The sequence below is a fragment of the Argentina anserina genome, chromosome 4 (assembly GCF_933775445.1).
Source record: "Argentina anserina chromosome 4, drPotAnse1.1, whole genome shotgun sequence".
Classification (NCBI taxonomy): Eukaryota; Viridiplantae; Streptophyta; class Magnoliopsida; order Rosales; family Rosaceae; genus Argentina; species Argentina anserina.
Genome location: NC_065875.1, coordinates 18,001,943 through 18,024,278, shown reverse-complemented (window position 1 = coordinate 18,024,278; position 22,336 = coordinate 18,001,943). Strand labels below are relative to the sequence as shown.

Sequence of the window (22,336 nt, the reverse complement as noted above, 5' to 3'; positions counted from 1 at the left end):
CCCTGTTAACGTCTAATTTAATTTTAAAAAAGAGTCACATCACCTGAGTTGATATCTAATTTGGACGGAGAATGAGCGATTACCAGTTGTATATGATTGACTGAAATGAAAGAGTTCATGAGGTATTCTGATGAAACCATAAGTTTGGATACCAACATATGATCGATGTTACCCCATACCTATACTTGGGAATTAATTAATACATGGGGCATTTAGATATACACCCAAACATGTAGATCTGTTTTACATTAAACCCACCTCTTAAATTTACACCCAATTCTATTTTTAGGTTGATTATTAATTTAAAAAATATAGATTGGACGTAGATAACGTAACCTAATTTTACAAATATTTTCTAAAAATGCCATGAACTCAAATAAAAAACCACAATCCTGATTCCATGCTAATTTATCACATCCTAACCAAAATTGGTTGAGATTATTCCATAATTAAAGCTCAATTATTGCTATCTTCATTATAGGTAATTATTATCACTAAAATTACATAAATATTTATTTGACTATTTCATACATATTGTAATATACCTAACTAATAGGAGTCGTTTGAAGATATACTTAACCTCTAGGAGTTAGGTAAAATCCATAACATAAAAGATTTACGTAAAACACTTGAATTATGTGTATGAGTTTTTTGAATACCTCGATAAGAGGTGTATTATTTTAGATACCTACAAAGAAGATAACATTGTTTAGGAAAAAAATGAATACCTTACGATGATGATTTTTTAGCATAAGAAAATATACTTAAAAGGAAGACAACATTGTCTTGTTTAAAATAAGAAATATACCTATAAGAAAGACAATATTATCTAGGAAAAAAACTGAGTACATTACGATGAATAACTTTTAATATAAGAAAATATACCTACGAGAAAGACAATATTGTCTTATTTAAAATAAGAAAAATATACTTATAAGAAAGATAATATTATTTAGGAAAAGATGAGTACCCTACAATGAAGAATTTTTAGCAAAAGAAAATATGTCTACAAGGAAGACAACATTATCTAGGAATAAGAAAAATTACATATAAGAAAGACAACCAATATCTAGGAAAAATATAAGTACCTTACGATCATGAACTTTTAGCATAACGTATAAAGTACTTACCAAATCATTTTATATTTCTTGATCTCATATCTCACAAGTTTTTCTTTTCTTTCAATAATCTTTCTTCAACTGTGACTAAAAGAGTAGGCGAGAAGTACCATGCATAATTGCCCTTGTCTTGCATCTCTCATTCTTAATATCATGTGGTAATATTTGGTTTCAATGAGAAAAATTATCACAACCCCGAAATTCCGAATGATAAAACTCGAAATCGAAGCCATGAAAACTCTAAAACAATCTCAAATATATTGAAATCATCTTATAGTAACAGTGAATCGAAACTGAGTTCATAGTACGACTCAGTCAACTTTTGCATAAACTAAGGCTTTTGCATTCACTTTCAAAAACGAAAATTGGCCAACATTCATCTTTGGGGCACGTTCTTATGCAACTGCAAATATTACCGACCCATAATCTAGTACTTTCAGTTGAAGGTGGTCGGTGTTGTAGCAATTAAAAAATTGTGTTAATTATGGACCCAATTTATTTTCAAGCGATGTATGGTAAAAAAAAAAAAAATATATATATATATATATATATAGTAGGTATAGGATCATGCTAATTGATGTGTTTGCAACTCGCACAGAACCGATCGACTTGTGAGGTGCTTCGGATACACTCGGTTCATAATCGTGTTCCAAACAATTTTAACTTAATTAGGTCTTAAGGGAGTCGATCATTTGTTCATGTTGTTGATTTGGTCACTGTTTCCTTTGAGCATGGCCAATAAACGATTAAGGGCTTGAGGCTCGATCTCCCTTTGTTTACTTTAATTTGCTGTTATATATTCAGACGAGCCCCAACTTTCTTCTCTTATGTACGTTTTAGCTTTCGGGTCTTGAATTAGGACGGCTTTTGTCCAAGGTTCTAAAAAACGCTAGGCGTTAATCGGGCGGACAACTAAAAACCAGCGTCTAGAAGATTAATCGGGGATTAATCGGCCTAAAATCGAGACGGTCAAGGGTCTCCGGGCGCCTAGACGGTCCTGGGCGGGGATTTTTAGAACATTGCTTTTGTCCTAGCATGTAGTCATATGGCTTGTGATTATATGATACACAACACGATTGATATATAATGATCATAAGGGTTCAATTCAAACACACATACACGGCAAGAGCTGATTACCGTCTAAAATCTGGTGAAATACGTAAACATGCGCCCTCCCAAATGTAATTTGGATATTTGGCCACATGCTACTGAGTTCCACTTTATTACCTAAAATAAAAACTACACACAGGTTTACATAATACATCACGTCCTTGATTCATGAAGGCTCCTGATCAGTACGTACGATGATAATTAGTTGTGCGGCTTGAATGTATCGTCGGTAAAGTAACGGTGAGAGTCATCTTTGGAAGAGCCATGTCCGTACTTACCATAACTCTCGTTTGCATCGTCTTTGGTTTGATCCTCATGCTTAGCATCGCTGTTGAAGCCTTTGCTGGTTCCCTTGTCTGAGGTCCGGGGCTGAGACGGAGCCTGGTCTTTTGAACCGCTACTTGGAACCCCTGCGCTTCGATCCTGCAGAGTTTGATCGTTCTTAACTTGAGCCAAGTGACGGTCCTTCAAAACAAACCGATTGGCATCGGCCTGCAGAGATGCCACCATCAACATAAAACCAATAACGGCGCATATGACAGGTATGGTCCTCATGACGATACGTAAATGATTCTGCACAAATGAGAAGTATATAGGTTAATAACATAAGTTGCTATATTTGTCAAGAAATTATCGATAACAAGATTGAATCTCAGAGCTAGGGTTGTCGAGGATAAATCATACCTCGAGAAATATCCAGTGTCTGAAGAAATATCTATCTGACAGAAGGGATTCTAGAGGTTGCAATTTATAGGCAATTGGAGACTGAGATAATTAACAGTACTAGGGCTGAGCACTATAATCAGAACAAGCATACATAGAAGGATGTGGTGGTATCACATTAAAAGACTCTGGCACCACGACTATGGAGAGAATACAAGGCACAATTGGATTAATTGATGATTACGGATTGATAATTAGGGTACTTAATTAATTTCATTGTTGACTTTAAGTACTTAATGATGAATAATGGGTAACACAATAGTGACTGCTATTCAAATAATTGAGTTCACTTCTGAGATAACCCTAAAAATCGGATTTTCTGTAAAAGCATGTAGAAAGAAATCTCAAAGTGTTCTATCAATGTAATAAGCTAAAACAACCAGCCGGAGATATAGAAGAATTTCATCTATGTAGTTTGTACGCATGCGGTAGAATGATGAAGAGTTCGTCTGTAGCTTGATTTAAGAGTCTTTGCATGAAATCAATGAAGGCTTTGAGAGCTGAATGTGGGATTGTGGAACAGATCGAGGTCCTTATTCCTTAATGAATCTATAATTGTAAAACCCAACTAAAATAAGACGAATTCTACTTGAATGAAGTTCATGCTTGATCTAGGTGGGCTGCCAAATTGTGATTCACCTAGCTAGTTACTCACGTGTTTAATGTAAAACCTTTTTATTAGCTACTCCAGCCTTGTTTTTGTTTCTTTAGTCGAAATTTATCTTACTGACGTTTCTAATAATTATCGGTAAGTTTGATTGATCATGGGCATAGTTTGGATTCACTTTGGCATTTTGGGCTACCTAATTGAAATTTAAGCTGGATAATTTAGAATTTTTTTTCTTCTAACAAGTTAACTTTCATTCAAAATTGTACATCTAAACCCATCGTTCTTCAAAACACGCTCTAAAGAGACATTGATGAACACAAAATATACTTTAAGAAAAGAAACGAGAATAAATGAAACAAAAAAAATCATAATATTTGAAATGTAATTGAGTTTGCAACTTTAAATTTTTCTTATATCAGGGGAAATTTATCGCCAATTGACAAATTCATACAATTTTTTTTTCTGAAAGGGATCACAGAAGTTCTTGCCAAGCCTAATTAAGGCTGCGATTAGTATTTGCTTGAAAATGATATAGATATTGCTTGTGAATGATTTAATAAGGCTAACTAGATTAATGTCCAAATATTTATATTTTTCAATTGAATTTTCTGATCCTGCCTAGCAGTAGCAGCAGCACGTACAACTTAGATACACATATGAACTGTTACTTAGATTCCCTTGTAATTTCTTAATTTGTAACTTATAGTGGAACAGGCAGAGAAGATGTCAATAGTTAGCCATGCATTATGTATGTATGCTATGGGGTTCGATTATGTTTATGTAAGCTATATAGATAAACTGCCAAAGCAAAATACATACTATTGGCCTAAGGATTAAGCCACACAACATCACACTGGATTCAACAAGCTAGCTAGCGCGCTAGACACAGTGAAACCGAACTCGTGTTAGCACACTTCACAAGACACTGGTTCTACTTATTTATGAAACCAACCTATATGGCTATATATAGGCACACCGAATTTATCTATTATACATATGGAAGAAAGCTAGCTAGCTAGCTACCTCGATCCATCGTCTTTGATTGGAAGCGGTCATTATCAGTTCTGGGGCTTGCGTCCATCATCGTTGGAGCTTGAACCGGTTCGGTCATCCACAGAATAATAACGGTGAGTGTCGGTTGATGAATCAGACTTCGAACCAGTACCTCCATAGTGTTTATAAGACGGGTTCACATCATCTTCATCGTTGGTCTTCGCATCAGTACTAGTACTAGTGCTACTGTCTCCGGTACTTTCTTTCGTTTCTCCTGAACCCTTGCTTTGATCAGACACAGTGTCGACCTTGGTATCTTTAGAGTCCACCGCAGCCGTCGGGACATCATTTGGTGTCCTTGGGAATCGTCCGGATCGATCAAAATCGCCAACGACAAGGCCACGATCGTATTTGGGCCTCGATGCATTTGATTGCAGAGATGCAGAAACCAGGACAAAGGCAACGAACACCAGAAGTGTTAAGGTAGTCTTCATGATCTGAGTTTATAAACCTGTAATTTAAAGCACATAGAAATTAACTAGAAACTTATACAAGTACAAAATGATTAATTCAAAAAACATGAAGGTTGAAACAAGTGTTTACCACGTTTTTGCTAAGAGAAAAGTATCTTCAAGTGCGAGAAGGCTGAAGAGCTTCGCATAAATATATATATATATAGAGAAATTCTCAGATGCGGACGTCCGCACCGTTCGTATGGTGCGGATTCGGCGATTCCGGCTACCGACGGCGCGCAACGACAGCGCCGACCAGCACAGCCACACTCACCTCCTCCCAGCACTCCTGTTTGTGCTGGCCGGAGTTGCAACGCCGGCCTTCGGCGGCCATAATCTCGAAATCTCCGTACGGTGTCTAGAAACTTGAAATTTTGAGATTCCAGCCGCCCCACGACGGCGCTGCAGCTCCGGCCGGCACAGGCAGGAGCGCTGGGAGGAGGGGAGTGCGGATGTGCTAGTCGGCGCCGTCGTTGCGCGTCGCCGGTGGCCGGAATCACCGTATCCGAGAAGCCCTATATATAGATTTCTATATTTATATACCTAAGTTGGCCACTGTTTCAGAGAGTTGGGAGATATAATTTTGTTGATGAGAGCAGTCGATAACTTGATGAGCACTATAAAATTGGATGAAGAAGTGGGGGTAACACAAAATTGTTGTCCACCAGATACGTTAATCATGATATTAACCTAAATTGATAATCTAAGGTTGATATTCAATAAATAAATAATTTATGGTCAATTATTTCCATTTCCATTTGGGGTAGATAAAGATTGGGTGGGTGAATTGAAGGTGATGCAATAAAGATATTTCCCAGTCTTGTTATAATTATAACACCCTGCATCAAAATTATAAGATATAATTTGTTAACTTGGATCATTTGTAAAGTGAATCCGGAGACCGATTAGGAAAGGTTCCACGAGCACTGACAGAGCATGAATAAAGGATGTGGTGGTATCACATTTAGACACTGTGGTCTGTGGGCACCATATATATCTGTTAATGATGGAGAAGATTAAGACCACTTACAGAGTGAATTAATTATGATAATTATGAGCTATAATAAGGGTATATTGCAGGTATATATCAGAATATCGACTGTGATACAAGTACTCCGGCGCAGCAGATAGATCGAATATAGAACTTGCGAGGTATCACAATGCAAGTTGATTGGTTGGTTTAATTGTAAGGAAAATTGATCAGTATGTGTTAGGGTTCCTGCTAGAATAGTAAAGACAGATCGAATATATGCCAACCGATTAAACACTCGACATCAGCCACCCATGAAGATTCAAGGTCCCTTCTTAAATTTTGATCATTTGTTTAGAACCATGCATGAAGTTAACGTTCCCATATATTGTAATAACCCTCGTTTTCAAACGATATTTGAATTGAATTAAATTCTATTAAGTTGTGAAGTTTGATCTAAACCGAATATGATTACTTGCAAACGTTACGAAACGGGAACGGAAACGTTCCGAGAACGTTTAATAAGAAAACGTTACGTTTCCGAACGAATTTATCGACTTTTATTTCGTCGCTCGGTTGGGAAAACTTTCTTCACGGAAGTTGTAGAGCTCGTCGATACGAGTTCGTGGATATGTGACGCGTTCAAATCGGACGTCGGAGGTAAAAGTTATTAACGTCGGAACTTAGTTTCCGATTTAGAAACTAGTATAAATAGATAATTATGAGATTAGGGTTTCCATAATCAGAAACCCTTTCTCTCTCTTCTCTCTCACCCCGCCGCTCTCTCTTCTCTCTCCCTCTCTCGGGTTTTTCTCTCCTTCCCCGACTCACCCTCCCCTCCTCAGAAAACGCACGCCGATCTCCCTCACCGCTCCACCGTGTCGCCCACCGCCTATCTAGGAAGCATCACGCGACCCTTCTCTACCGACCCCAAGCTCGACACGCCGTTCACACAGCACCGGAGCTCCACCCGACCTTGGACTCGGCAGAAGAGACGTCCGCATCCTAAGCGCACCCCCGACGAAGCACGAGCACGGAGGAGGACTTCTCTACGCCGATCCTCGCTTGGTGCTCCCTGCCTTCATCTTGGAGACCATCGACGATCCAAGCCCTCCCGAGACCAAATCGGAGATTCAAACTTCGATCAAGGTATTAATGGATGTGTTGTTTGGTTTTGAGTGTTTGATGTTGAATTTGGGATAGTTTAGAATGATTGTGGAGTGAGAATCGGAGGAGGAGGAATTTTAGGAATACCGCCGCTTTAGGCGGCGCGTGGGGAGGCGTGGGGTGGTGTAGGGGCTGCTTAGGAGCGGAGGGAGGAAGAGGGGAGAAAGGAGGACGGTTTTGGGGTGGTGGTGGCGCCACACGCGCCGGTTTTGGGCTCGGCGCGTGGGCCCCACGCGCTGCCGGCCGGAGGTGGCGCGTGTGCCACACGCGCCGCCGTGTGAGGCGGAGTAAATAGTTTCGACTGAAAGGGTATTTTGGTAATTTACTATGTAACGGTAAATGTAAATGTAAATTTTATTTACGTATGGTAAATGTAATTAAGTTTTACCTACGGTAAATGTAATTATAATTTACTTTCGGTAAATGTAAAAAGTAAATTGTAAAAAGGGTAATTTAGTAAATTTTATTTACTGAATTTGTATTTACATTAAATCGTACGTATACGTACAGAAATACGTATTAATATTTATACGTACAGAAATACGTATTAATATTTATACATACAGAAATACGTATTAATATTTATACGTACAGAAATACGTATTTAATATTTATACGTACAGTAATACGTATTTCATATTTATACGTACAGAAATACGTATTAATATTTATACGTACAGAAATACGTATTAATATTTATACGTACAGAAATACGTATTAATATTTATACGTACAGAAATACGTATTAATATTTATACGTACAGAAATACGTATATAATATTTATACGTACAGAAATACGTATTTAATATTTATACGTACAGAAATACGTATATAATATTTATACGTACAGAAATACGTATTAATTGAGTAGTGAACAGTAACTTCGTATAAACCAAAATTGCTGAACAGTAACCGTATATTACTGTTTTGGCATTTAAAGGTTTACGAAACGATTCTAAATTCTTTTCTTATTCTTTTAAGGTGATCGTTAAATCGAGGAAAGGAATTAGCATCGCGAATTGTGGAATTACGCTCGAGTCAATAAGGTGAGTAAAATCTCACGGAATTATGAATCTACCCTCGCGGTGATTCAACATTTTTGCAAGTGTGTTTATTAAATGAATTACAACATGTATATAATTTAGTGAGCTACATATATACAGTATAATGGTAATAAGTACATATATATATATAGTTCATTAAATTACTTACTGTTATTAATTCATTTGAAAAGTCATTTCGGTGACAGAAAAATTGTGCATGTGTATGTGATTTCAATGGTACGATATGATGTGAGATTATCGTACATAATTTTTCAGGTGTTCATGAAATATGACATGTATAGGATATAGTGGACTATGTATATATTGTATAAATGGTAAATAAATACGAATATATATAGTTTGCTATATAATATACTGTTATGATTTTTATTGTGGATATATCGTGAAAGTTTTAAAACGTACAATATGATGTGTGATTATTGTACATGATTTTATCACGAAGAATGTGAAATATTGTGATTTGTCTTCGGACGTGATGTGTGGTACAATATGATGTGAGATTATTGTACATGTTCGGCAAGTCGGAACCTAGCCTTTGGCCGGGCGAAAGTTACGATACAGTTAGAGCTCTAGTCTGTCTGCCATAGTACTGCATGAGGTAACGGGTGGTTATCTGATCATGGGTACTCAGCTTGTTTTGGATGTTGGGTGGCGGGTGGTTACCCAACATCAGCGGTATACTAAGTGAGGGGTAACAGACGTGTACCAGCGCTCATTAGTTACCATTTTGTGAAAGTATTAGAGTAACCAGATGGGTTGCTCGTTTTCTCATGATTTTCATTATACTGTGTTGATGTGGAGTTGTGTCTTTTATGAGACGAGAGTTATTTTAGTATTTTACTCATACGAGCTGTAAAGCTTACCGGGTTTGTGTTTACAATCCCGGTGCACCAATTCGATGGTGTAGTGGATGACTCCGCAGGTGTAGATTAGCGAGAATTGACGGACCGCTCAGAGGACTTGAAGAGATTTACCTCCAGCTTGCGTGAGGATTTTGTGTGGCTATTTTGTGAGAGATTGTGAGGATTATTACATTCCAACTTATGTAATGTAAATTATAAATTGGGTTGTAATAATTGGTTTTCTGAGTTGTATTGATAACTCATTGATGATCCGCTGTGCACTTGAATGATTTCGATTTTTATTGAGATTATTGTGTTTAACGACTTTAGAATTTTGAGTTTTTAAGCTCGAAATTTTGGGGTCGTTACAGTTGGTATCAGAGCCTAAGTGCGTATTTGGCGATTATCTATACCATCCGGGAGCGATGATCCGACTGCAGGCGGGCTCCCATCACATACTCCCCGGTATTGATATGTTGTCGGGTACGCGAGAGTGTTAGGAGCCATACCTTATGGTTTGGTCATGTAGAGAGTATTGTGACGATACTCCGATGATTCACCTTCTTCTGAAATTTCATGATTGATATTGGTTGGATCTATTTTGTCGAATTCGAGACTTCACATGTATGACTGAGTGTTGATTGTTGAATGGTGATGAAATTGGAAAATGGCCGTGGACAGGACCGAGGACAGACGAGAGGTCGAGGCCGAGTTAGGGCTGCAGACCGAGTCCGCAAAGTGGAGAACCTTTTGAGTAGGCTGCTCCACTGGAAAGACAAGTTGATCTTGTTGCTATCGTTAGAGACGATAGTCGTGTGTTGAGGTTGATCAAGGACATGAGTGAGCTGCTAGTGCTGCCATTTCATGACGCTTGGATCATATGGTAGCGGACCATTGGTTCGGAGTATTGGGACCTACGTGGTGATGATTGAGTACTCTGAGTTAGAAAAGAGGATGATAGCCATATTCATTTATTGACAGTTGGCAGTGGAGGGGTTAGGAGTGATTCCTACGCCTATGGGAAACTCTTTATGTGTCATTTCACTTTTGGAGTGTTCCTCGAAATTGGAGACAATGAAAGGCTTATCCTCTTATGATCGGAAGTAAAGAGTTCTCTGCTTACTTGATAGTGATTCCGGACCACACTGTGATGTGATCTGAGGGATCGATTGGTTGAGGCCGCAGTACTCGGTGATAAGGTGATCTGAGGAATCGATTGGTTGAGGCTGCAATACGCGGTGATTGATTGTTTTGACATGGTGGGTTCTTTCGTAGACTCAGGAAACCAGAGTTTCGTATCTCTGACTCGAGTCGGATAATGCCATGAGAGTTTGAGTCATAGCATATGTTGAGTATGGGGATCTGAAGTAGCTATCACAAACATCGTTGTGATGTCTGAGTAAAGTGAGACGTTTCCGGAGATACAGTGTTATAGCACCTATAACGAAGACGCCGTATGGATGGGACAAATGAATTCAAAGACTTAATGACTGGCGTGATCAGTTTAGAGAGGCTACAATACTCTCTGAGTTTGACATGCGATCCAGATACTGGAATGCTAACAGGTTTGAGTATATAGTTTCCTATCAGGACAGAGAACTGTCAAGGAGACTTGATGGAGAGCGTTGACCCTATGTTGAGGGATGTTCAGTGTTTAAATGTTGAGGACTAGATTTTAGTTATGCAACTAATCTAGAGATGTGGAGACCATAGGTTGGAGGTGGTTAACGAAAATTTTCGTGACTAGCATCTCTAACGCTATTGGTAACAGAGTGGTAGGGCGTATGATACGTCCATAAAGTGGTAATACAATTATTGAATTGAGATTCACTTTTTGTCGACGTGACATTCCAAACTTGTTTTGGTTCTACTATAGACAATTGATGTTACGCATTGTTCTTGGCTAAGCGAGAAATATAAGGTGATGGAGAAATCTCAATGTGGCGATATGAATTAATTATTTTGCTAGATGAGCATTTAATTGAGAATGCCGATCTTTCAGGATTTAAATATTTTGGTGTTGGGGATTGGAACTTCACAATGCCACAGGTCCAAATGAGACGCAATGGCGGTGAAGTGACTCTATCGAAGTTAAGGTATGAGATGACCTTAGCTTAATGATGTTTTAACGATTTGGTCGTGACAAATACCGTCTAACTGGTAAAGAAATGGTTGGGGACTAAATTTTCTTTTCAAGTGCAAGTGGTGTTAGTATGGGAAGACTTAGATGCCCTTCTTCCTTCTATGCATCAGATTTTTATTGTTGGATAAGGTGAAGTTGACTGAAGTGTTCAACAGGGGATAATTCTACGATAAAGAGTAATCAATTATATTACTGTTCGCAGAGAAGTTATGTTGGCCGAATGTGTCGGCCATGAAAGTTCTTAATGAAAGTAAAGAAACAACTGTTTAGAGTGGTGGTGTAGCAACCATTTTTGGGTTGATTTTGGAGGAGACAATAGACCCAATAACCAGCTTCTGTTGTTGAATTAATTGCAAAACTTATTAGCACTGCAACGGTGGGAGGAACCAATATCTTAGATGATGCACTGGGGCATTTGTGTGGGACCGTATGTCATGCATTTGAGGCATGTATGAACCAGGGGTAAAGTATATCTCGGTTGTGGTCGTGTTGGATTTTGCGCTGTAAAGTTCACCTAATTTTTCATGTTCCACCGTTGGGAGATAAATATATTCTTTGTTTGAACCCCAAATTGTGGCATACCACTCATGGAAGCAGGAAGCTGTAATTAATTTTCGACGGTAAGTTTTGGTGAGTGTGATGGGATGCGTGATGCGTCACTCTTGTGGTGGCGGTAGAGGTTCTCTACTGCCTTGTGCGTATATTAGTCGATTCTCTGGTGAAATTTTTTTTTAGAGTAATTCTTAATCCAATGTGGTGTTCTGTGGTGGTTGTGAACTCAATGAGTTAAGATTTCTTTATCGTGTTGCCGATACAAATATGGTACTTGAGTGGGTATCATGCACGACAACTTTTTATGGTTATAATAAGATGATCATGAAAGGAGATTATTTTGTTGATTGGAAGGAATGGTAGGTTCGTTATTCTAGCGATGCATTGTGGTGAAGTCATGAAGATATTGTCGTGATAAAGCACGTTTATTTGAAAACCACTATGTGTGATGAAAGTAGTAGGCATGTGTTAATCATTGATTTGACTCATGTTAGATGTTGAGAGTTTTGACCATGCTTAGTGGTAGGAGCTAACTCATGACGTGAGTATAGTCTGTCAAATCGCAAGAGAGTGGTGAACTAGACAAAAGAGGGCGTCGACGCCTCCATGCTGAAAACATCATTATGTTTCGGGAGGATGATTATATTTTGAGTAGCTCACATTCGACTATGATTGTTATGACTTGTGACAGATTGTCTGATGGAGGAAGTTTGAGGTAACGGAAGATAGGTTGAGAGCTGGTATGCTGGATTTTAATGTAGCTGTGAAATCATGTGAGATTGATTGAGTTTACCTACAACAACAGTTACCATTCTAGCATTGGCATGGCACCTTATGAGGCTCTTTATGGTAGACCATGTCGATCTTCGATCTGTTGGGTCGAAGTTGGTGATGAGGCACTGATGGGTCCAAAGGTGGTTCAGGAAACCACAGAAAAGATCTCGATCATCCGGGATAGAATCCGGACCGCTCAGAGTAGACAGAAGAGCTATGCAGACCTGAAGAGGAGTCATGTGGAATTTGAGGTCGGTGATCATGTGTTCTTGAAAGTTTCGCCTATGAGAGGTGTAGTGAGATTCGGCAAGAAAGGAAAGTTGGCACCGAGGTACGTTGGGCCCTTTGAGATACTTGAGAAGGTGGGCGAACTAGCTTATCGACTAGCCTTGCCTACTAGTATGTCGGGTGTTCACAATGTCTTCCACATTTCCATGTTGAGGAAGTATGTACCAGATGAGTCACATGTGATTGATCATAGCACCATTGAGGTGAAGGAAAATGCTACATTTGTGGTCGAACCGGTTCGTATCCTGGATAGATCCACAAAGAAGCTTCGGAGGAGGGAAGTTGGGCTAGTCAAAGTGTTGTGGAGTCACCATGATGAGGGTGATGCATCATGGGAGCTAGAGTCGGACATGATGACCAGATATCCACAGTTGTTTGTCGAGTGAACTCGAATTTCGGGACGAAATTCCTTTAAGGGGGGTAGATTGTAATAACCCTCGTTTTCAAACGATATTTGAATTGAATTAAATTCTATTAAGTTGTGAAGTTTGATCTAAACCGAATATGATTACTTGCAAACGTTACGAAACGGGAACGGAAACGTTCCGAGAACGTTTAATAAGAAAACGTTACGTTTCCGAACGAATTTATCGACTTTTATTTCGTCGCTCGGTTGGGAAAACTTTCTTCACGGAAGTTGTAGAGCTCGTCGATACGAGTTCGTGGATATGTGACGCGTTCGAATCGGACGTCGGAGGTAAAAGTTATTAACGTCGGAACTTAGTTTCCGATTTGGAAACTAGTATAAATAGATAATTATGAGATTAGGGTTTCCATAATCAGAAACCCTTTCTCTCTCTTCTCTCTCACCCCGCCGCTCTCTCTTCTCTCTCCCTCTCTCGGGTTTTTCTCTCCTTCCCCGACTCACCCTCCCCTCCTCAGAAAACGCACGCCGATCTCCCTCACCGCTCCACCGTGTCGCCCACCGCCTATCTAGGAAGCATCACGCGACCCTTCTCTACCGACCCCAAGCTCGACACGCCGTTCACACAGCACCGGAGCTCCACCCGACCTTGGACTCGGCAGAAGAGACGTCCGCATCCTAAGCGCACCCCCGACGAAGCACGAGCACGGAGGAGGACTTCTCTACGCCGATCCTCGCTTGGTGCTCCCTGCCTTCATCTTGGAGACCATCGACGATCCAAGCCCTCCCGAGACCAAATCGGAGATTCAAACTTCGATCAAGGTATTAATGGATGTGTTGTTTGGTTTTGAGTGTTTGATGTTGAATTTGGGATAGTTTAGAATGATTGTGGAGTGAGAATCGGAGGAGGAGGAATTTTAGGAATACCGCCGCTTTAGGCGGCGCGTGGGGAGGCGTGGGGTGGTGTAGGGGCTGCTTAGGAGCGGAGGGAGGAAGAGGGGAGAAAGGAGGACGGTTTTGGGGTGGTGGTGGCGCCACACGCGCCGGTTTTGGGCTCGGCGCGTGGGCCCCACGCGCTGCCGGCCGGAGGTGGCGCGTGTGCCACACGCGCCGCCGTGTGAGGCGGAGTAAATAGTTTCGACTGAAAGGGTATTTTGGTAATTTACTGTGTAACGGTAAATGTAAATGTAAATTTTATTTACGTATGGTAAATGTAATTAAGTTTTACCTACGGTAAATGTAATTATAATTTACTTTCGGTAAATGTAAAAAGTAAATTGTAAAAAGGGTAATTTAGTAAATTTTATTTACTGAATTTGTATTTACATTAAATCGTACGTATACGTACAGAAATACGTATTAATATTTATACGTACAGAAATACGTATTAATATTTATACGTACAGAAATACGTATTTAATATTTATACGTACAGAAATACGTATTTAATATTTATACGTACAGTAATACGTATTAATATTTATACGTACAGAAATACGTATTAATATTTATACGTATAGAAATACGTATTAATATTTATACGTACAGAAATACGTATTAATATTTATACGTACAGTAATACGTATTTAATATTTATACGTACAGAAATACGTATATAATATTTATACGTACAGAAATACGTATTAATTGAGTAGTGAACAGTAACTTCGTATAAACCAAAATTGCTGAACAGTAACCGTATATTACTGTTTTGGCATTTAAAGGTTTACGAAACGATTCTAAATTCTTTTCTTATTCTTTTAAGGTGATCGTTAAATCGAGGAAAGGAATTAGCATCGCGAATTGTGGAATTACGCTCGAGTCAATAAGGTGAGTAAAATCTCACGGAATTATGAATCTACCCTCGCGGTGATTCAACATTTTTGCAAGTGTGTTTATTAAATGAATTACAACATGTATATAATTTAGTGAGCTACATATATACAGTATAATGGTAATAAGTACATATATATATATAGTTCATTAAATTACTTACTGTTATTAATTCATTTGAAAAGTCATTTCGGTGACAGAAAAATTGTGCATGTGTATGTGATTTCAATGGTACGATATGATGTGAGATTATCGTACATAATTTTTCAGGTGTTCATGAAATATGACATGTATAGGATATAGTGGACTATGTATATATTGTATAAATGGTAAATAAATACGAATATATATAGTTTGCTATATAATATACTGTTATGATTTTTATTGTGGATATATCGTGAAAGTTTTAAAACGTACAATATGATGTGTGATTATTGTACATGATTTTATCACGAAGAATGTGAAATATTGTGATTTGTCTTCGGACGTGATGTGTGGTACAATATGATGTGAGATTATTGTACATGTTCGGCAAGTCGGAACCTAGCCTTTGGCCGGGCGAAAGTTACGATACAGTTAGAGCTCTAGTCTGTCTGCCATAGTACTGCATGAGGTAACGGGTGGTTATCTGATCATGGGTACTCAGCTTGTTTTGGATGTTGGGTGGCGGGTGGTTACCCAACATCAGCGGTATACTAAGTGAGGGGTAACAGACGTGTACCAGCGCTCATTAGTTACCATTTTGTGAAAGTATTAGAGTAACCAGATGGGTTGCTCGTTTTCTCATGATTTTCATTATACTGTGTTGATGTGGAGTTGTGTCTTTTATGAGACGAGAGTTATTTTAGTATTTTACTCATACGAGCTGTAAAGCTTACCGGGTTTGTGTTTACAATCCCGGTGCACCAATTCGATGGTGTAGTGGATGACTCCGCAGGTGTAGATTAGCGAGAATTGACGGACCGCTCAGAGGACTTGAAGAGATTTACCTCCAGCTTGCGTGAGGATTTTGTGTGGCTATTTTGTGAGAGATTGTGAGGATTATTACATTCCAACTTATGTAATGTAAATTATAAATTGGGTTGTAATAATTGGTTTTCTGAGTTGTATTGATAACTCATTGATGATCCGCTGTGCACTTGAATGATTTCGATTTTTATTGAGATTATTGTGTTTAACGACTTTAAAATTTTGAGTTTTTAAGCTCGAAATTTTGGGGTCGTTACATATATCAGAGAGATTAGATGGCCGGAAACTAGAGACCGAGTCTTTGTCTAGCAATGAGCCGATGATTAATTAGTACGTAAGCAGTAGCTTTTCTGTATGGCATGAACGAGGTGATCGAAATGATATGTAATCGATCGAAGAAATGGGGAGGCCAACAATACATGTTTACAACAATTAACGAATTATGATAGAAAATACCTTGCTATCACTCTATTTGTACCTGGAAACAAGTCAATCTTACTAAAACATATTCATATAGATCGGCACTAATTGTATATATCCAATTTTTAATTAGTCTTTAATTTACGTACACACGCATTGTGAATCTAGAGACCTAACTAGGAAATGTTTCTGTTGAAGAAAATTAAGATACACTGATAGATCAGATTGATCTGAGCATGTATGAAATGGAGGTAGCACGCCAATGACGCCATATATGACACCATATCTGTCGCCGGTGGAGAGGCTAAGGGCACTTTAAAAAGCGAGACTATGATTATGATCAATAATTATGGTAATTTAATTGATTTAATACGATATCAAAATATCTGTACTGATATTCAACTCCAACAGCTTGAACATTCAAAAGCAAGAGGTACATGTTAACCTGAAACTGATATTGTCCAATCCACTAATGTGTGCACATGAAACTGATGATATAAAAATATCTGTACATGGTATTCAATATATCTGTGCTGCTATTCAATGTTTTGTACAGTTTACATGAAATCAACTGATAAATGCTTAGTCTTCTTTAATCTGTATATTTTGCTGTACCACTCAATTTGGAAGATATGAATTGATCAATCAGGCATAATTTTCTTCATTAGACTAATTACTTCTTCTGTTCTTGGCATAGCATCATTAGCATGCACTCACTGATGTATAATTGCCGGCCACAATTGATTTGCGAGGAAATTAACAGGCTAATGTCTCATCCTTTTGACCATCCTAGCTGCTCTTGCTCAGCTATTATCAGATATATATATATATATATATATATATATAATTCCCTGGGTAAACTAGAAGCGTATTATCTAAAAATTACGTGTTCAGCTAGCAACTCTCACCTTTGCACGTTGGAATTTAGCCTGCATATGCATGCCTCATTCATCTGAGAGAATCATGAAAACAACCGGTAACATGCAAACTAACAATTAATTGCACCTTAATTTGCTTATTTCTATGAACTGATCGGCGCGGCCAACTATATATATATATATACACGAAAATGATCGAGAGAGGACGTCCGCACCCCTAAAGGTGCGGACGTTCATGCTTTTCACCGGAATCCAGCGCCGGCAACGACTCTTCTTTTGCCAAACAAAGCTCGGGTCACGATTTGGAGCTTCTGCTTGTTGGAGAAGTCACTGGTTGCCGATTTGCAGTTGGCGTTGATCGGATATGAATTTTTCCAATGAGTTAGCTCCTCAGACCTTCGAGCTTGATCTTTGTGGCCCGCATCTTCTTAGCGACGTCATTGGGGATGATCCTGGGCTTGGTTCGGCAAGAGAAACGTCGTTGGGTGGTTGGATTCTAGTGAAAGCGCCGACATCCACACTTTTAGTGCACTGCAGATGTCTGCTCCTGATCCGGCCTATATATATATATATATACAGTCCCTACCTAGAATGGAGCTTCACTCTGAAATTACAGAGTGAAGTTCCAATTTTGGCACACTTTCGTATAAAACGTTCCATTTGGTCTTGAATGCCTTCTACCTCCACGCGGCATTGCTCCGTCAGGCTTTCCTAGGGCTCATTTTGTATGGGCTTTTAGTTTTTTCGATCAAATTTTTCACCATAAGTGATTCAATATTTAGGTATGTTATTCAAGATCATCTCTACAAAGTTTCATCCAATTTGACAATGGTTTGAGCATTCAAAATTGAGATTTACACGAATGGTTCACGTTGAACAGTTTTAATAGCTCATTAATTTAATCTAATTTCAATACCTTAACGATGTCCGAATTAGATGAAATTTTGTAGAGATGATCTTGAATAGCGTATCTAAATATTAAATCGCTTATGGTGAAAACAATTGACCGAAAAGTGTGCCAAAATTGAAACTTCACTCTGTAATTTCAGAATGAAGCTTCACTCTGGATAGAGACTATATATATATATACACAAAGTAAATGGGGGCTTCAGTGCTCGATTATAAAGAGAAGAAGGCATAATTGCCACACACCTCTCGGAGGCTTAGCTTGGTTTCAGAGTGTGCGCGCTGATCCTCAATTTGTTGTTGATACTACTTGTCTTGATGGCATTCACATAATCAGTAAATCAGGTTTCTAGCCTTTTCCAATACTTAATTTGTGTCTATAGCATGTGTTTGACTATGTATATGTAAATTTAATGCTAACAAGTGGTATCAGAGCATTTCGTATGTACATATATAAATCAAACTTACGAACTCAACAAACTTCGATTCTTTTAGTTCAAGAAGGAAGTTTGATTTCAAGTTACGTGCATATGAGATGCTTTAATACCAATTGTTTGCATTAAACAAACAAACAAACGTGCATAATCACACATGCTAGAATAACATAATTAAATAATAAGTGACGACTTGTAACTCGCAGGCCAGGTGATATATGTAGAAGCTGATGATCTCCATCGATCGATCCCTTCATAAAAAGAAATCCTGATGAATCATGGATATTCCAATTAAGTCTAGATAGGAATATTAAGTTTCCAAGTTCTATAAAGATTCTATAATTCTTTACAAGTAATTATATTTTATGTCCTTAAGTTATGTCAGGAGATTACGTACCCTCGAGTAATGTAGTGAATTGTGACTACTAAACCCATATATGGATGCAATATTGTATAAGGACAATTTCTTCCATTTTAAGTAATGAAAATTATAGGGTATACCAACCCTCGTATCATTAGTTAAGTCACTTAAGTGATATCGTCCAATAATTCCTCATTTTATGTGTCTTGTGTTCTCATGTAGCTCGATCAAAAGGTACAATAGGGCAGTTCCAGCCATTGCAATTAATGTGGTGCAATTCTGTTATTTATATATCCTAGCCATTCCTATATGTGAAATTTTGTCCAAATTAAATTCTAGGAGTCATGGATGAAGAATTGCGTGCAAGGTCATATTTATATCCTAAGTCACGAGGATTAACTCGATAGAAACAGTCAAACAGACGTATATATAAATGAGAGGACTGCAAGTGCTTGGCAGCTTACAGTAGCAGGGTTTTAGACACGTATAGGAGTAATTTGTTCAATTGCTTAATGTTCAATGTCAATATTAACATGAGATATAAATATAAGCTTTCACCAATCATATATAACACATCAATTATTAGTAACATCGATTAATAGCCAGTTTGAGAGCAACTCCAATATATAAGCCCCGTGCCTCAACTTCTCTAGATAATTTATCGAGCTAGTAAAAGACACGTGGTAAAAATAAATTAATAATTAATTTAAAAAATTTAGAAATTAACTATAATATAACTATATTAAATACAAAAAATACGTGATTTTTATCTAAACAGTGGACATGAATAAACATATAACGGGCGGTGAGGGCAAATTTGCTTCCGTAAAAGGATAGATCAAATAGTATTAGACGCATTGTTACAAGTTTCAATGATCAAGACAAGATTACCCCTTATTGGTGTGGCCCGAGTGAAAAATAACCGACCGCCCTACGGCTATATACGTAACCCATTTTGTTCACTCCAGTCACCCAGTGGCCAGTGTGGTCAATTTCTCATTTTCCACAGTGACAAAAATCAAAGCCTTCGTCTTCATCATCATCTCCCGCCAAAAAGAGAAGGAAGGCGCAGAGAGAAATGATGAAGGAGTACCAAACCCCACTCAAGGACCATGCTCGTCTTCCTCCTAAGCTCTCCAATCGCGCCTCCTCCTCCAAGAAGACCGTAAGCCTTCCAATCCCTAGCTTCACCTTTTCAATTTCAAACCCCTAATTTCATCACTCCATCGCATTCTTACTCTTACAGGTTCCGAAGAAGAGCTTGTTTTCTTCAATCTTCGAAGATCTGCAAGTCAAGCACTCGGTGGACTCCTCTCCGATCTCTCTGATTTCTCTGATCGATGACATCAATCGCGATGCTGACGTCACTCAGGTTAGCTCCAACTTCACTCTCGCTTTTGAAAGTTGATCCTCCGTCTTTGTATGATTTGTTGCTTCTGTTACATTTCATTAAGTGTTGTTGTTGTTGTAAAGGTTTTGAGGCATTCATAACTGTTTTTAAGGCACATTTAGTTACTGAGAAAATGCCTCAAAGAGAAGGATATATATAATATTTGATACTGCTGTTTGGTGTAAACATACTATTGAGTCATGTGAATGCGATTCTGTGGAGATTTCAGTTCATTTTGGGTTACATGTTTTTGCTCTAGTTTTGCTGTTGTGACGATTTTGATTCATACATAGTGTACACTTTCTTGTTACTGAGGAAATGCCTGAGACAATTGCAAAAGATATCTGATTGTGCTTTTTTGGTATAAATAGAATTTGATTCAATATGATTGCAAGAGTTTGTGGATACTTGAGGTTGCAAATCTTGCTTATGTAAAGCATTTTACGCATTTGTAATTTCTGCACTTTTGTTAGTGAGAAATTTTGGAAGAAAGATGTAATTATCTCTGATACTGCTGTTTTGTTTATGAGACTTTGATTTTTCTGGCTGAATCGTTGGGGAGTTTAATTATGTGTTTTTGTCTTTCAGACTCTGATGACCCTGCCAGATCCAGCACTCTCACCTTCAACAGAGAGCTTGTTTACCTCTGATCTCTCTCCATCTTCAGAGTCCACAATGTCAAGCCATTCCTCTTGGACTGTTGCTACATGTGGAAATGATGCCTCTAAGTTTGGTTCTATGGGGGCTGAGGTAGTAGCAAGCTTTCTAAAGCAAGCTCGGACTGAGGTCTTGAACTCTGCTGGTGTGGATGCTAAATCCAAGAAGCTTCTGGACGCACTGGTTGAGATTGTTATAGAGGATTTACACACTGTGCCTGAAGAGAGGTACCGGATTGCTGAACTTATATCAATGAAGGCCAAAATACGGGTTGTGTGTCTTTTGCTATTGATCCTTGCAATAGCTGTTTTGTTTATGTTCAGCTCTGGATCTGGAAGAACTTTTCATGGACCACTGCCTACTTGAACTCTTACTGTAGAAGTGGATCAATTGTCTGATCAAGATCAATGGTACGGTCACTTGTTCTGGGACTTAGTCATAGTTGGTATGCTCTTACTCTTCCACTAGATAATTTCTGGTACTTAGCTGATTCAATCATACAAACCTCTTGTTTTCAGAATAGTGCCTATGGTTTTGGATAGTGTATTTTACACAAATAGCTATATTGGTGTAACTTCCTGGAAACAGAATGCAACTGTTACTATATTCCTCTATGTGGTATATATTAATTGGAGTAGAAAGAACTGAATATGATTACTGAATTCCAGCTTTTGAATAAACTGTCTAATCTGATGATTTACTCCTGAAATTGGTGAATATTTCGTAGAGTAATTTAGAATCAGCGTTGTATGCCTTTAATGCTTTTGTTAGGTTTTATGATTGCATGTGCATGTGCATTTGCATTACAAATAATGTGTGGACGTGCAACTCAGTGTTCTTGTTATTGCAAGGATGATACTGAAGGGTTCTTCAGTTTGATAAAAGGAAAACTTTTTCTTATATGCTGTCGGCAGAAAACTAGTAATAGGTAACCCGTATGCTGTCTACTCCAGTCCGGTCGGCGAGATCGCCGGCGATGTTTTCTGGGGGAGGGAGAGACCAGGGAGAGAGAGAGAGAGAGAGAGAGAGAGAGAGAGAAAGAGGGAGGGATGCGTGTGAGGGGTTTCCGAAAATAGAAACCCTAATCCCAAAATTCCCTTTTTATACCCTCTTCTAAAATCGGAAACTAACTTCCGTCGTTAATAACTTTCACGTATAACGTCTGATTAGAACGCGTGACATGTTCACGAACCCGTATCGACGAGCCCTACAACTTTCGTGAAGGAAGTTTTCGGAACGAGCGACGGAGTAAAAGTC

General features: G+C 38.5%; 1 protein-coding gene and 2 long non-coding RNA genes across 3 annotated transcripts; 1 reads left to right on the top strand and 2 right to left on the bottom strand.

The window, feature by feature from the left end:
- Positions 1-2,174: 2,174 nt before the first annotated feature.
- Positions 2,175-3,037, bottom strand: LOC126790416 (uncharacterized). Its single transcript, XR_007671724.1, has 2 exons — positions 2,913-3,037; positions 2,175-2,801 (listed from the first exon to the last, which is right to left on the bottom strand). It is a non-coding gene; the product is annotated as an uncharacterized LOC126790416 (long non-coding RNA).
- Positions 3,038-4,331: 1,294 nt separating this feature from the next.
- On the bottom strand, positions 4,332-5,526 carry LOC126790415 (uncharacterized). The gene is made up of 2 exons (XR_007671723.1): positions 5,158-5,526; positions 4,332-5,065 (listed from the first exon to the last, which is right to left on the bottom strand). It is a non-coding gene; the product is annotated as an uncharacterized LOC126790415 (long non-coding RNA).
- A 14,501-nt stretch (positions 5,527-20,027) lies between these two features.
- On the top strand, positions 20,028-21,700 carry LOC126790401 (uncharacterized). The gene is made up of 3 exons (XM_050516617.1): positions 20,028-20,197; positions 20,279-20,404; positions 21,011-21,700. The coding sequence occupies exons 1-3, from the start codon at positions 20,111-20,113 to the stop codon at positions 21,443-21,445; spliced, it is 648 nt and encodes a 215-aa protein (XP_050372574.1). The 5' UTR covers positions 20,028-20,110; the 3' UTR covers positions 21,446-21,700.
- Positions 21,701-22,336: the final 636 nt, after the last annotated feature.

Excerpts from the sequence above, each read along its gene's own strand:
- LOC126790401 (XM_050516617.1), top strand. The coding sequence starts at position 20,111 with ATGATGAAGGAGTACCAAACCCCACTCAAGGACCATGCTCGTCTTCCT. Across the intron at positions 20,198-20,278 it reads CCTCCTCCTCCAAGAAGACC|GTTCCGAAGAAGAGCTTGTT; the intron begins GTAAGCCTTCCA and ends TTACTCTTACAG. Across the intron at positions 20,405-21,010 it reads GCGATGCTGACGTCACTCAG|ACTCTGATGACCCTGCCAGA; the intron begins GTTAGCTCCAAC and ends TTTGTCTTTCAG.